This window comes from Pseudophryne corroboree, chromosome 1, assembly GCF_028390025.1.
Source record: "Pseudophryne corroboree isolate aPseCor3 chromosome 1, aPseCor3.hap2, whole genome shotgun sequence".
NCBI lineage: Eukaryota > Metazoa > Chordata > Amphibia > Anura > Myobatrachidae > Pseudophryne > Pseudophryne corroboree.
Window position 1 is genome coordinate 341,532,526 of NC_086444.1, and position 16,183 is coordinate 341,548,708.

General features: G+C 44.8%; 1 protein-coding gene across 3 annotated transcripts in view; it reads left to right on the top strand.

Annotated features, from left to right (window-relative positions):
- The window catches only part of MMP17 (matrix metallopeptidase 17), a 241,210-nt gene that overhangs the window by 162,660 nt on the left and 62,367 nt on the right, over positions 1–16,183 (top strand). For all 3 annotated transcript variants that reach the window (XM_063964657.1, XM_063964658.1, XM_063964659.1), the window contains exons 3-4: positions 3,445–3,574; positions 14,911–15,194. In XM_063964657.1, the coding sequence (XP_063820727.1) occupies positions 3,445–3,574; positions 14,911–15,194 (414 nt within the window). The remainder of the gene's footprint in view (positions 1–3,444; positions 3,575–14,910; positions 15,195–16,183) is intronic.

The following is a 16,183-nucleotide window of genomic DNA, read 5'->3' on the forward strand; positions in this document are numbered from 1 at the left end:
TCCTACTACTATTTAATTATATGTCCCATTCACCATCCATGCTCCCCATCACCACGAATCCTACACCTGCTAGGCCTCTGAGTATGGCTTGTCAATAAACATTTAACTCCTTTCTCTGCTAATGCAATCACTTCACTTCTTCCTTGGGACATCGGTCGGCTACTGCGCTTCCTACGGATACTTATCTTGTTACATTGTGAGTTATTTAGCCCATATTCCATTTATTAAAATTCGGCAATAAATCAGCCCTGACAGAAAGCTTTGGGGGCAGCATTTATAAATTAAATCTCCAATATCTGCTATAGGGCCTAATTCATATCTGATCGCAGCAACAAATTTGTTAGCTAATGGGCAAAACCATGTTCACTGAAGGGGGGACAGATATAACATGTGCAGAGAGAGAGAGTTAGATTTGGGGGGGGGGGGGGGGTTCAAATTGAAATCTAAATTGCAGTGTAAAATTAAAGCAGCCAGTATTTACCCTGCACAGAAACAATATAACCCACCCAAATCTAACTCTCCCTGCACATGTTATATCTACCCCCCCCCCCCCCCCACACACACACACACACACACACACACCTGCAGCGCACATGGTTTTGCCCAAATTTGCTGCTGCGATCAGATCTGAAATACCACCATAGTCCTCTGTACATACATTTGAGAGAAACTGAAAATGGGTGTTTATGGGGATATCCCACAAATATGATTTCAGAAATAGGCACCTTAATACCAAAACATTTAAGTTCAGCATCCAATGCGTTTTCATGACGTAGTCATGTAGATGGTAATAATTATGTTAAACCATTGATGTCCCATCCCTTACTGGCCCTCATCATCGGGTACTATTAATCCTGTCCCATTCAGGCTCCCACACCACCCTGATCTTTATACCTTCTAGGCCAGCAAAGTCCTGGCTCCATACAGGCATCACCACCACTGTACACCTCTTGACCTATGCACCACACTGACTGTTAGTCCACACTGAATCTTCTTATACCAATCTAACCTTTACTGCCACATAAGCCTCCACACTAGGGATGTACTATGTCACGGTTTGTTAACAACGACAGGTCATCCTCTGCTTTGACAAATGTATTTAAAACAATCCTGCTTTTTGATGATGATGTTCAGTGGCTTTGACAATCAAAGCATTGTGAATATACCCCTAGGACTATACCTTGGACCTCTGTTATGGTCGATTCCTTATGTTTGATATGTCTCTAATTTATATATTCTACAACATCCTATTGCATATTAAACTTCTACAAATCGTTTATCCTGCACACTGTATCCTATGTAGTGCATCCAAGCCGGGTCTCTCATCATATGGAAGGTACCTTACCCTCTATATATCTTCCCCATTTTCTACCATATATGCAGGTATTGTTTATCCTACCCAGTGTATCCTATGTAGCGTGTCCATGATGGCTGATTCTCCTGTGTCCTTTGTTAAGGTGTGGTATTGAAAGTCGACAGTAACTAGGTCGACAATGTCTAGGTCGACCACTATTGGTCGACAGTAACTAGGTCGACAGGGTGTCTAGGTCGACAGGGTCTTTAGGTCGACAGGTTCTAGGTCGACAGGTCAAAAGGTTGACATGAGTTTTTAATGTTATTTTGGTGTTGTTTTCTTCGTAGAGTGACCGGGAACCCCAATTAGTGCACCGCGTCCCCTTGCATGGCTCGCTTCGCTCGCCATGCTTCGGGCATGGTGCCTTCGCTTCGCTCGGCACAGATTAACGTTCCAATCGTAGTCCACGTGGATCATTAAGTATGAAAAGGTTAAAAAAAAGAAAAAAATTGTGAAAAATTCATGTCGACCTTTTGACCTGTCTACCTAGAACATGTAGACCTAAAGACCCTGTCGACCTAGACACCCTGTCGACCTAGTTACTGTCGACTTTCAATCCTGATCCCCCTTTGTTGGTAGGATGAATAATCTATGGAACATGATACAGTTGGCATCTTTTTTATTGTACATCTCTTGTATGCCATAATCGTATAATAATTGATGAGCTATGGATTTAAAGTCATCTAGTTATCTGACATGTTTTTTTGTATTTTCACCACCGTGTATCATTTCTTACATACTGCTTATCCGGGCACTTGAAACACATACTGCACAAAGAGGATGGCTGCCTCACTAGTTGTGGATAGGATACATGATGTATGGAAAGGATGATGACTGTGTTTTGGATTTGAATATGTTGCACTTTTATTACTGTATTGTAGTACATCCCGCCGATGCCCCGTTTAATTAAGATCTGATGACTGGGATAGGCCACACCATTATTTTTAGTTCACAATCAAGATTGATTAATGCTGGTTTTCCTTACTATGGACTCATCATCAGTGGGAAAGATCAGGAAATTGTATTTCTTACAAAGGTTCAGTTTCCAGTGAATGTGTTCGTCAGCCCAAATCAATTGTACCTTTTTCTATTTCTGTGAAAGGCTTGTCACCTGCCATACCTTTTACGTACATAGCACAATGAAGTAAACTCTTTCAGCATAACTATTAGATAACCAATTAGGTCATCTTTTCTCTGCATAAACCTCTGCTGCCTATTTAATCGGTAGTCTAAAGGTCTACCATTGACTGCAAATAATTGGGGGCAATAGGGTCCGAGTTTGGTAGAGGTGCAGGATGTTAGCCGAGAATAGCTGTATTTTTAAAACGGCAATCTATACAAGGGAAAACCAACCTGGTTTTGCCTTGTAAATGATTGGTGCTTTAAAAATATGGACATTCTCCTCCGACATCCGACACCACCAGCTCACTCGGATCCTATTACATATTCCCTCTGGTGTAATGGCTTATTTTCCTTACATACTTGACACTGTTATACACGGGGCTTAAAGTGGTCCTGGGGAGGTGGTGGAACTCATCAACCCGGCGACTATTCCCCCCCCAGTGCTAATGTTTTCGGCACCCCTGCAAACTATATATAGGAAAACCAAAATTATTATACATAAGACAATGTCTCCTGGCTATGAGATAAATATGGTCAATAATCATGCAGAATGCTTTGTGTAACCTTTAAAGAGGAATGTTATGTAGTTATAAAAATATTTTATTTTAATTTGTACAATATTAATATTTTGTATAAATGTCAATACAATACAAATGTCAACATATGTACGTTCATTAAATAAAAAAAATCTACTTTTTTCACTGTGTATTTATGTGTTTGCTGAAATTAGTTACCAGTTTATTAGGCACACCTGCCCTTTCCAGGTAACTGTGTGACCAACAATAACAGTATACATTCCTATACATTCTCTTAATACGCTATCATTGAGCATAAAGAAAAACCTACTTCTATAGATACAGTCACTCTAAACTCAATGTGTGGATTCAAAATGTATCTAGTAGGAAGGGCTTATTAAGAAGTGCTCTGTCTAAGGTTACTTAGTGTAAGAAAACTTTGCACCCTTACAGATGAGGCCACCTTGGAACTAATGAAAACCCCTCGCTGTTCCCTGCCTGACCTGTCCTATTCAGAGGCCACAAGGAGGAAGCGAAGTGTCCAGCTGGTGACTAAGTGGAATAAGAGGAATCTCTCCTGGAGGTGAGCGTCACACTCTTTATATTGTGTCCCATTATAAACCATGTGGTAATGGAAGGTTCAAGTGAAGTAGAGAGCTGAATTCTAAACACTTATTTGCTATTGCTGCTTTAGCTCTATGATATATTATAATTATTATAATTATTATTATTATTATTATTATTATTATTTATTACCAGTTGATTATATAGCGCACACATATTCCGCAGCGCTTTACAGATAATTTTTGACCATTCACATCAGTCCCTGCCCCAGTAGAGCTTACAATCTATATTCCCTATCACATGTACACACAGACACATTCACGCTAGGGTTAATTTTTATTGGGAGCCGATTACCCTAACAGTATATTTTTGGAATATATAATGATAATATGGGCAATACAGATCATAGTGATGTGCTTTTGCTCATCACTACAATGTGCACATTACTCCCTATTATGGTAGAAAATATTTTGCTTAATTCTCCCCATGCCTCTTTGGGCTGTAAGGTAAAATCAGCTAAAACGGGTCACAAATGCCTATGCCCACCCTTTCTGGTGGCACAGGTGCCTTTACCTGACCTTTTTAGAGGCACTATGGGCCTAATTCAGTAAGGATTGCAAAATTGACAATCCTTCTGTTAGCATGGTGGGGCCCCCATCCTTAATTTCTGCTAACAAGCTGAAATTTGCGATGCAATTGCAATTTCTGCTTGTTGAAAGGGGTAGGGGACGGCGGTCAGCATGCTCAGCGTCCTTGCCCTGCGATGTGCGGCCCGCACATCGCAGGGCAAGGACGCTGAGCATGCTGACCGCCGCCCCTACCCCTTTCAACAAGCAGAAATTGCAATTGCATCGCAAATTTCAGCTTGTTAGCAGAAATTAAGGATGCCTCCTGCCGGCGCAGCTTAGCTGCTCCCACAGGAGGCCTGCCGCCATTTACTGATCATGACAGCTGTGTGTGACGTCATGCAGCCACCGCGATCATGCCCCATTCACACCGCATCGCCCCCCCCCCCACCGCTTGCCAGCCTCCGCAATGCTCCGTTCCGCTCTGAAAATGTTTCTGCTGCCCCCCACTTCCCCACCCCACCCTGTGACCGCCTCTTTTTCAGAATTTTTGTGGTTGGATCGCACATTGCGATCCAACCTGAATTAGCCCCTATGTTCTCAGCCATTGCTACATACTTGCCTACTTTTAAAAACTAGAATCAGGGAGATTGCAGTAGGATGTGCCATCGAGGGGGCGTCATACTCTTCCCAAAGGGCGTGTCTAGCTCCACATATGTACGTGTCTATGCTTAAATGCTTGTTGCGAGATATTCCTATATAACATTAGTAACAATATATTTTGGGGAGATTTTCAAGTATTGACACTAACATTGCTGCCTGAAATATGGGGTTTGTTTGCAACTAATCAAACAAATGTGTTTAACTGAAGAAAGATTACCAATAAAAATTCTTACCCTAAGTATCAGCTTACTAGCAGCAGCACACTGTAAATCACTGCGCACACACACACACACACACCACACGAGGACCAGGCGTTCCCACAAGCTGCTTTAGGCAGTTGCCACAAGAGGGTACCACTCAGTCTGCCTACAACAAGTGTGAAGGATGGTGGAGATATCTTTCATCTACATGATGGTGGCAACTGTGGGTGTTAGTAGGCGCGGTTGCTACTTTCCTCATCTCTCAGGGCTAGCCACATGTGCTGTGCCTGTCAGTCTTCTTATATAGCCAGCCCAGCAGCTTCCATCCCCAGTCCCCCACCACCACCACCACCACCACCACCACTACCACCTCACTCCTAGCCGGGCACAGAGTAACTCCGCCCCCTTGAGGAGAAAGACTGAGTGAGAGGAGTAGTTGAGGAGCTGCCCTGTGCTGGGGATGGGAGAGGAAACTGCATGGTTGTGTCTATTGGTAACTGTGTCAGATATAAACAATGGGCAATGTCTGATGCTGCACATCAGTGGAGGAGGTCTGCAGGCACAGGAGTGCACATGGGTGACTGCTTCCTGCGCACATGCAATGACCAACCATCAGTGGTGTATCCAGCGGGCAATGTCACATCTGTGTCTCTGAGGTAGGTTTGTCCTTCGAGGCACACACCCTGATGGTTAAAAACTATCGACCTTTGATGGTGTGCCTCAATGGACAAATTTACCTCCTATCCTATGTGTCAGATACACCGATGTGACAGTGCCCTGCTGAGTTACACCTGCTGCCAGCTGCTAGAGTGCAAGTCTGAGTCACAAGTCAAAGGGAAGAGAGTAGTCTGGGGCTGCTCAATCAAAATAGAGAAAAGAAAATTGATAGTGAGACACATTGAAACTCACTATAGAATAGTAAAACATCATCTGTTGAATGTGCAGTATCAAAAAAACTGCTATATCCTCAATCAATTGCCATCCCTGCCCAGTACTGAGTACATATAAACACATGTCACTCACCATACATCTAAAATCAGAAAATGCTGGTTGAAGGATATATTAGAATAAATGAGCATCAGTGTGATTCTTCTAGTCCTAGAGCTTTCAAAGCTGCTAATGCCTCTGAACATTTTTTTTAATAATTATTCAGGCAAAACTGACTCGCTTGATAATATGTTACCCTACATTTTGTTGACTTGTTATTCACAGGAAATAAGAACATAATTGAGGCAACCAATTGCCTCTTGACTGATATGAGAACATCTGAGCTCTCATATTCTTTTGAGCTTAAATTAACGCTACATGTTCTCCCTTTCAGGACAAATTTGGAAGTATGTGTTGATAAATAACAGTCCCACTGATGTCATTTGTAAGCAGAAGTTGGCCTGTAATCCCTAGCATCAGTGAATTTGCCAAATAATTTGTTTGCTTGCTTGTAGTATATAGTCCTTTATTGTTTCTAAAGTCAGCCATTATGAAAGACTCAGGCAAGTCACAGCAAGATCTATGTCTCACATGGTGCGGGCGGGTCAGCACAGGGCAAGGCCATCCAGCCACTGGCGTTTCTATAATGGGTGCAGTGTGTGCGGTGCAGACAGGCCCCTGAGTCCAGAGGGGGCCCACACCGCACACACTGCACCCATTTTTAAAATACACACCCCTCCGAAGTCCAGCGCCGGCATCCGCAGCGCTATTAGAACTCCATGAAAATAGCTCAGCGGCCATTTTCACGGAGTTCTGCGCATGCGCAGTAGAGAAATCTCAGGGAAAATGGCCGCTGCGCCATTTTCCCGGAGATCTGCGCATGCGCAGTAGAGTCTGAGCCCTCTAGTGCTCAGACTCTACAGCGCTCCGGGCAGAGAGGAGGGGGCCCGAACGGAGGAGGCTGAACACGGGCCTACTCCTCTCTTAAAATGCCCCTGCATCCAGCATGTGTGTGGCGCAGCCTCGTGATACATTGTGGACGCATTGATTTAAGGTTGACCCCTGCCCTGCCAGCGTAGCCTGCATGCACTGGCATGCGGTCTGGCACCATTTTTTTTCCTTGGAGCGGCTGCATGTGTTGCGCTGTCCCCTGAAACTGGTTTGGAAATACCTGCATTGTCTGGACCATGGGCAGTAAACGCTGCAGCACCGCCCACCCACACCCACGGCTCGCTGTCAATCACTACTCCGGGATGCGATCGCGTGGTGACGGTCGCGCACACATACTATTGCCAGTGCGCGTGCGCATACCAGATGTACGCGGCCGCTGCGTCCATCTCTGAATTGCCCCATCTGTGCAGTACAGACCTCATAAACTGTCCTAGTTCTTATTAAATTATGTTTAATAACATTTGACTTTTATCCTGAAGACCACTTTGAAATGCAAACTGTCTTTGTATTGAGGACTGAGCTGTGTGGCCAGAAAGCTTGCATCTGAGTTAAATGATTCATGTGTACCTGTTTCACAGTTCTAGTGTGGTTCCAAGTGCAGGCCCCCTGCAGTCTAAGAGAAGCCCACCTCAGCAGGAGAGTGCAACGGTTCCATTTCAAGATATCAAAGTCTGGAAAATTTGGAATGCAATCTGCGCTCTGCTTGACACAAACTGAGCTTTCGCCTTTCTGAGAACCTGGCAGAGAGCAGATTGCATTGAACAGCTCTAGGGCGGCTAACATACCTGGAGATGCATTCAGAATTCACATGTACCGGCTTGGATTAGGTTTTTTTCCCAAAATATAAGGCTCTTAGGCATGAGACCACCACAGACAATCCTGTTATGTGTCATTTGTGATGAGGCGGTAATGTCTGCCAGAAGTTCCTTCATAAATATATTCAATAATTTGTTCCTCACCCCAATCAGGGGAATCACTCTGCAGGGAGTACTACAGGAGCATCCTCTGAGGTTGTAGATTTAGATTACAGAGATGTTTCTTCACATTACATGTACCTGATTACAATAGTTTTTAGTAACATTAATTATAACCCTATTAAAGGATGTAGCTCATCTCATTTTAGCACTTTCTGTATCTCACCCAAACTTGCATAAGCTTTAGTACAAGCTTAGAGTCAATACTGTAAAACATTCATGTAGTCTGCATTACTGCAATTAACAGTCTTAACTTTGGTCCTTTAAAATGCAGCATAAATCATTTGAGAGTGTCTTAATTTTTTTATTTGTAAAGAGTGTACAGACTTATGTATGCCGTTGGATGCAAACCTTTCATTTCCTTTCTGTACACTGAGAATGGAAAATGTTTTCTCTGAAAACCTGTGTTCTAGGCATTTATAAGGCAAGACTGCCCTCTAGAATATTTACCAGGTACTGCACGTAGTACCAGGCATGCAACTATTACTGAAATATCTAGGAAGACATTTGCAGAAATAAACATTTAACAACGCTGATGTAAGTGAGCTCTAATAGTTATAGGTAATGAGAACTGATTGAAGAGAGACCAGAAAAGGAGATCAGTTGGTAAAGGCCTAATAATTCTGTAATGTACTGAACTACCACAACCGATGAAGCAGAGTTCAGTGGATCCAAATGTCAGCATGTTCTTTATATAAAAATTATTTACAAGTGTGGATGGCCATGATCACACTTTATAGATCCGGAATCCAGCCACTATTTGGGAAGACTAATGCTGAGCACAACACATTATTAGCCTGGTTCTGAGTCAGATGTTGATATGTCCGTATGTTCATCTTTTTACAAATTTGTGCTAATACCAGCACAAGCCCTTTCCCCGTGTGTATCTGTGCATCTGAATGTACAAGGGCCCTCATTCCGAGTTGTTCGCTCGGTAAAAATCTTCGCATCGCAGCGATTTTCCGCTTAATGCGCATGCGCTATGTTCGCACTGCGACTGCGCCAAGTAAATTTGCTATGCACTTAGTAATTTTACTCACGGCTTTTTCATCGTTCTGGCGATCGTAATGTGATTGACAGGAAATGGGTGTTACTGGGCGGAAACAGGCCGTTTTATGGGCGTGTGGGAAAAAACGCTACCGTTTCCGGAAAAAACGCAGGAGTGGCCGGAGAAACGGAGGAGTGTCTGGGCGAACGCAGGGTGTGTTTGTGACATCAAACCAGGAACGACAAGCACTGAACTGATCGCAGATGCCGAGTAAGTCTGGAGCTACTCAGAAACTGCTACGAGGTGTGTAATCGCCATATTGCGAATACATCGTTCGCAATTTTAAGATGCTAAGATTCACTCCCAGTAGGCGGCGGCTTAGCATGAGCAAATCTGCTAAAATCCGCTTGCGAGCGAACAACTCGGAATGACCTCCAAGGACCAGTATACCCACTTTGAGCATCTTTAGATACTGAAATTCCATTTTCTGCAGCGGGATACACTGATATTCCACAGGGAATAACATCGGGGTGTAGAGTTGGATCTTGATCCAAGGCACCAACAAGCTTTGACTGTTCCCAGGATGCACTGCACCGCCTCCTCTATAGCCCCGCCTCCAGGCACTGGAGCTCAGTCTGTAAGTTGGTGCCTGCAGTGCAGGCAGCTAACAGGTGGGGCTGCGTTAGGCAGCCCTAATAAGAGCTTTTTAAGAAGAAAGAAGACTTCAAGGGCCGCAGTACAGGCATATCAGGCTGACATTCTGTGCTGCAGCTCCATCACCTCCCCCAGCGGTGCTGCATACTCCCGCACCCTGGTTGCCGGGTACTTGCAGCAGAGGCGCTCCGGTCATCGGGCACACATCACCGCTGCTGCTCTCCTGGATCGCGTGGCCACACTTCAGGGAGGAGGTAACAGGGTCCCCCAAGTGGGACCTGCCGAAATCGTGATCCGGTCGCGGTCCCAGAAGATGGCCCGCACCACTGGCGTGGACACTGTGGCCGTGCAGGGACCCCACTATATCCACCAGGGCAGGGAACACAGGTAGGATTTGCAGAAATCTGTTTATTATAGGCTCCATAGTACCCGGTGGTGAAGTCCAGCATAGGGGATAAGGCGCTGACCTGTAGCCCCTCCCCCAGCTCCAGGCGCCATCTGCAGTAGGTGTTCCCGCCCTGGGGCTGCATCGCTTTCTCTCCCTCACTCCCTGTCAGCGTTTGGTCGCCATTTCATAGAGCTGCGCTGATACTGGGACTGCTGGGCACTGTCTCCTCTGTAAAGCATTTACAGGACACTTAAGTATTCTACATGTTGTTTAGACAGCGTTAGTTAAGAACAAATGCACTATTATATGAATATTTAGTACAAGTATTCTGTGATATACATCCAGTGTTTACTGTGCATTGTTATATCTGTATACATATATATCTCTAAGTAGTATTACTAGTCTTATTGTTTATATGTAATAATTTCTGCATTGTACCTGTGACTGTGTGCCTATAGCTGCTGTGTGGATTCTATTCTGTGTATCACACATATTGCACTTCCTATATTCTGTACCCTGGGGAACTAAGTGCGTCAGGGTCTCATATACCATATAGTGTTCCACATGATATACTGTTTTGTATTTTTCACTGTGTTTCAGTCACCTCATACCACTTAAATCCTCTGTTTGTGTTCTGCAATTGCAGTCACATCTCTTAGGGTTTTTTTGTCAGGTATTGTGTTTGTCTGGCTATATTGTACTGATACGCCCTAAGGCTACATTCCCAATAATGTCTGCTGCACAGTGCAGGCAATCCGCAGACGCTCCTGCATCATGCAGTGCTGGCAACACGGATTTACCTGAGGAAATGATTTCTACTGAGGGTCCAGGTACTGGGTGTTCTGCACCTCCTATTCAGCCTGCAGCACCTGTGGCAGATCCACCTTTGGGCTTGGGCTGCATTTTCAAATATGCTGACTATGCTTGTAATTAGACTTACACCCCCTGTGGGACCTCCTGTGCCATTACATTATATTATATTGTCCCTGTAGTTAATCTACCATGGGCGAATACTCTGTCAACCAGTTACAACAATTAGATCAGTCCTTGGTTAAACAAAATCCTAACCCTCACCCTACTGGGGCCAAAGGGTCATCTAAGCGGGCCATTTCTTCCTCACAATCCAGTAATATTTCGGATGATTCTTCCGATTCGGATGGGGAATATACTGATCCATCAGATACTGATACCGCTGCTTCTGATGAAGATTCTACAACCCAGGTTGATGTTCCTGACCTAGTGGAGGCTATCAAGCTGATTCTTCAGATTGATGATGAGATTGACCCTCCTGATACATCTAAGAAACCTGATAAGTTCAAACGTCAGAAGGTTACTAAATTAGTCTTACCACATTCTGACCATTTAATTGACATATGTCAGGAATACTGGTCTACTCCAGGATAGAAATTTCTATCTCTGCGGAGTTGAGTAACAAGTGGGAAACCCTGCCACCAGTGGACTCACATGTAGCCCGACTTGTGGTGTCATCTACTCTACCTGTCACCACCGTCACCTCTTTGAAGGAACCGATGAATAAGCATGTGGAGGGTTGCTTGGAGTCTATTTACACTTTTACAGGTGCTGTACATAGACCCACTATGGCAGCCTCTTGGGCTGCAAAAGGCATTGAAGCATGGGTTCAGCAATATAGGAAGAGCTAGCTCTGAATTTTTCTGACACTGCCAGAGAATATCTGACCTATATTACCACGGCATCCCACTATATTCAGGAGGCGGTCTATGATGCAGGCGTTATTGCGGCCAAGGCATCTACTATGTCTATCCTGGTTCGCCGGATTCTGTGGTTACGGTCCTGGTCGGTGGACCTGGACTCTAAGAATACCTTGCAGGTACTCCCTTTTAAGGGAGATATACTATTTGGAGATGATCTGTACAAAATTGTGACTGACTTGGCGTTGGCCAAGACTGCGTTTCTCCCAAGTACTAATCCTTCAGTTCTGAAGGCTAAGAATACTACTTTTCGTTCCTTTCAACCTCCATGTAAAGCAAAGGGTCAGGCGTACCCGAGACAGGCTCGCACTTCCAAGTCCTCTAAGCCCAAACTTAAACATTCTTGGGCTGCCCGTCAGCCTGCTTCCAAATCGGACAAGACTGCTGCATGACGGAGCGGGCCTCCCCCTTGGGGACCCCAGGGTAGGAGACCGACTTCTGCAGTTCACCCAGGTATGGTTAAAGACCACTTCGGATGCCTGGTCCCCCTCACCTGTTTTGGTCAACGGTTATCCCTAGGGATCCGTTAAAAGCACAAACTCTACATTTAGTTGTCCAATCCCTGCTGGATACAGGAGTGATAGTCCAGTGCCTCTGTCTCAGAGAGACAGGGGATACTATTCGACACTGCTTCTAGTTCCGAAGCCGAATGGATCCTCCTGGCCTATACTCAACCTCAAATCTTTTAACAAATTTGTGCGAGTTTCCAAATTTCATATGGAAACTCTGCGCTCTATTGTACTGGCTATGGAAACCAAGGACTATATGGTATCCCTGGATATACAGGATACTTACCTACATATACCTATTGCCATGTCGCATCAGTAATATCTTCGGTTTGCTATTGGCAACCTTCATTATCAGTTCCAAGCCTTGCCTTTCGGACTGACCACGGCTCCTCGGATCTTCACCAAGGTCATTCCGGTCATGGCAGCCATTCAAAGCCGTCAGGGAATCGGGATCCTGCCGTATCTGGACGACTTGTTGATCCTGGCGAACTCCCCAGAGGTTCTCCTCCGTCATCTGGAACTGACGGTCCAATTCCTGCAAGCCCATGGGTGACTCATCAACTGGAAGAAATCCTCACTGGTCCCTGCTCAGAGTATGGTACACTTGGGGGCATTACTGGACACACACAACCATCGTTTGTTCTTGTCTCCAGAGAAGGTCCTGAAACTTCAGGACAGAATCAGATACTCCTTCTCTCGCCAAAGAGTGTCGATACACTCGGTGATGCAAGTACTAGGCCTCATGGTGTCAGCTTTCGACATGGTAGAGTACGCTCAATTTCATTCCCGCCCTCTGCAGAGGTTAATCCTTTCCAAGTGGGACAGCCTGCCTCACCGGATCAGGTCTCAACTGATCTTCTTGACTCCGGAAGTTCGTCCGTCACTGAGTTGGTGGCTGCAGGACCAACAATTGAGCAGGGGTCGTCCCTTCTGGATCTCCAACTGGGTCCTCTTAATGACGGATGCCAGTTTGTGGAGTTGGGGCGCGGTGTTGGAGCAACACTCTCTCCAATACTTCTCAATTGATAGCACTGTACATGTTTTTAGGTATTTTCGCATGCGCACAGTAGCAAAATATTACTCAACTCTATGAACGTTGGCATTGTTTGCCACACAGAATCAGGCCATATATTATATTAAACTGTTAATTTACTGACCTGTGGAACTTACAACAAACAAGGATGGGAAATTGGTGATGGAACCAGTGGCGTAAGTTCGTCCCAGTTGCCCGGAGGCAAGAAAAATATTGGTGCCCCCCTATTTCCTATAGCAAGATAAGTGTGTGTGTGTGTGTGTGTGTGTGTGTGTGTGTGTGTGTGTGTGTGTGTGTGTGTGTGTGTGTGTAAAAATGTATATACTGTATTTATACATTTAATTGTCTTTTATTTTAAATCACACATTTCTTAGCAGTCATACCCAGGATTAGAACCCATGACCTGTTACAGTAACAGCAGACACTTTACTGATGGAGCTATTTGCTCCTGTAGAGGAAGCATGAGAATTCTAACTATATGAAGTTACGTGTAATTGTCAGAGAAGTATCTTTATATAGTTAAAATTCTGATATTTCGTATACAGGAGCAAACAGCTTCATCAGTAAGGTGTCTGCTTCCAGTGTAATAGGTTGTGGGTTCTAATCCTGGGTGTGACACTTGTAAAATGTTTATAATAAAGAGGGTGTGATTTGTAAGGTGCAGGGACCAGTGAGGAAGTCGGCCACTGAAAAGACAGCAGTAGCTATCAATTAACTTAATTCAATGGTGTCACAGAATGGGAGGAGATGTGCCCCCTTCAGAGCAGGAGCCCGGCGGCAGATGACTCCGTTGCCTCCCAGAGTTCTGCCTCTGGATGGAACTGTTAAAGACAAATATTGTATACATTCCAGGCAGTCCTACCAAATGCCAGGTGCTAGTGTATAAAACACAACCCAGTATACAAAAAGATAAATAAAAACACTGGTCACCAGAACTGGATGCAGCATTAAAAAAACAAAAAACAAACTCATGTGCTAGATTTCCTATATTTCTTTGTGATCATATAAAAGCAGTTCCTAGTGTATACATGAGGGTCCGGTATGACAGTATCCCCACAGCGGCATCCCGTCTGCCGGAATACTGGTAGCGAGGCAGTGAGTCCCCTTGCAGGCTCCCTGCTCTCACCACACTGCAGGCCCGGTAGCGAGTTTAGCTCGCCACAGATTCTATTCCCACTCAGTTGGTGGCATGGGCCCACCAACTGAGTGAGAATTAGGGGTGGGTGTCCTGATGCCGGGCGTCGGCAAAATGTTGGCTGTCAGGATTCCGGCGTCTGTCTCCTGAACCCCAGGATCCCGACCGCCTCATTTTGACTGCATCCCATACATGGTACAGAGAAGAAATAGTAGTTTGGAGGTATTAGTAAAAATATATTTGGAAGTACATATCTGAGGTATCAATATTAATGCTTTATTTATTTTTTCTTGGTTATTTAATCAATAGTAAACCACACATGCACACTTTTTTTGAGGTTGTTTTCAAGTGCCAATCACCTGCTCATAATCTGCCAAGGGTTTCAGTGGACCTTTGAAATAAAAATAGCTTTTTAAGCATTGTAAACTTCTTCTTTTTTTTTTATAAACTCAAAGGCATTTACAAAAAACCGCTGTGCATAAGAGAAATATGTGTCTGTGTGAATGATCCATGACCAGCTCACCATTTTTAGAAACAACATACTGTAGGAAAAGTAAATTAGCTTTGTTGTGATAAACGGCTACTATTGCATGCAACAAATCTTATTTATAATCCTTTTCTCTTATGTTAATTACAGAGTTCAAACATTCCCTAAAGAGTCATCACTGGGCCATGACACTGTGAGGGCACTCATGTACTATGCCCTCAAGGTGTGGAGTGACATCACCCCACTCAACTTCCATGAAGTGGCTGGGAATAATGCAGATATTCAAATTGACTTCTCCAGAGCTGACCACAATGATGGCTACCCATTTGATGGACCAGGCGGTACTGTAGCTCATGCCTTTTTCCCTGGTGAACATCACACCTCTGGTGACACTCACTTTGATGATGAAGAGTCATGGACATTCCGATCATCAGGTATGTCAGGGTAAGATACTATACAAGTTCAGAGTTTTGTTATTCAGGTCCATAAGCATACCTCACAATTTGAAGAACTATAATCTAGATGGCGGCTGTGGCCACAGCACACTGGGGCATCATTGTCTCATAAGGACATGACCATTCTTACAGTTGCTGTGGTCATGCGCCCTGGACCAAAAAAAAAAACAGGAGGGGAGCAGTTCCCGGGGGGAAGGACGGGTTATGGGTACCTTGAAAACCCTGATGGTCTGACATAAACTCCATCACTAAAGGGACATCATCCGCGGTATTCTACACCTCAGACATCTAGAGGTGGGCAGGAACTCCAGCAGGTGCTGTCCTCACATACCACCGGCAGTGTGTAGCAAGGAGGTGGAAAGGGAAGTGTAGTGACATATTTGTGACAGCCTGGGATGTCCTCTTCCCCAGCAAAATGTTGCTGCATGCTCTGAGTCTGCTTATGGCAGCGCTGCTGGGGGCCGTGTATATGATAGGGAGGAGGCCATGCTTGGCAAGAGAGGAGTGTGGAGGAGTGCAGGAGGGAGCGAATCTGAAAAGCCAGTATGTGAGAACAGCTCAAGGGATTCATAAGAAAGAGTCCCTCTGCAGAAGGGACAGTATCCAGGGAGTGGGAGAGAAGACTCCCTGTTTAATCGGTGATTAGAGAATGCAATGTAACTGTATGAACTGTGACTTTTACCTACTGTATGCCATTTTTTTCTATTAAAAATGCTTATTTTAGCCTAATTTCTGCCTAAAGTATCTTGGGAATATAATGCATCATAATTGATGTGGATGCGGCCTAGTGTTAGATAAAATGATTACAATACACCCTTGCACGGGTGTAGTATGGTTTGCCGGCGGTCGGGGTCCCGGCGACTAGCATACCAGTGCCAGAATCCCGACCGACGGCGTACCGACAGGTAGGCGAGCGCAAATGAGCCCCTTGCGGGCATCGCACAGCAATGATCTGCTTTGTACCCGTG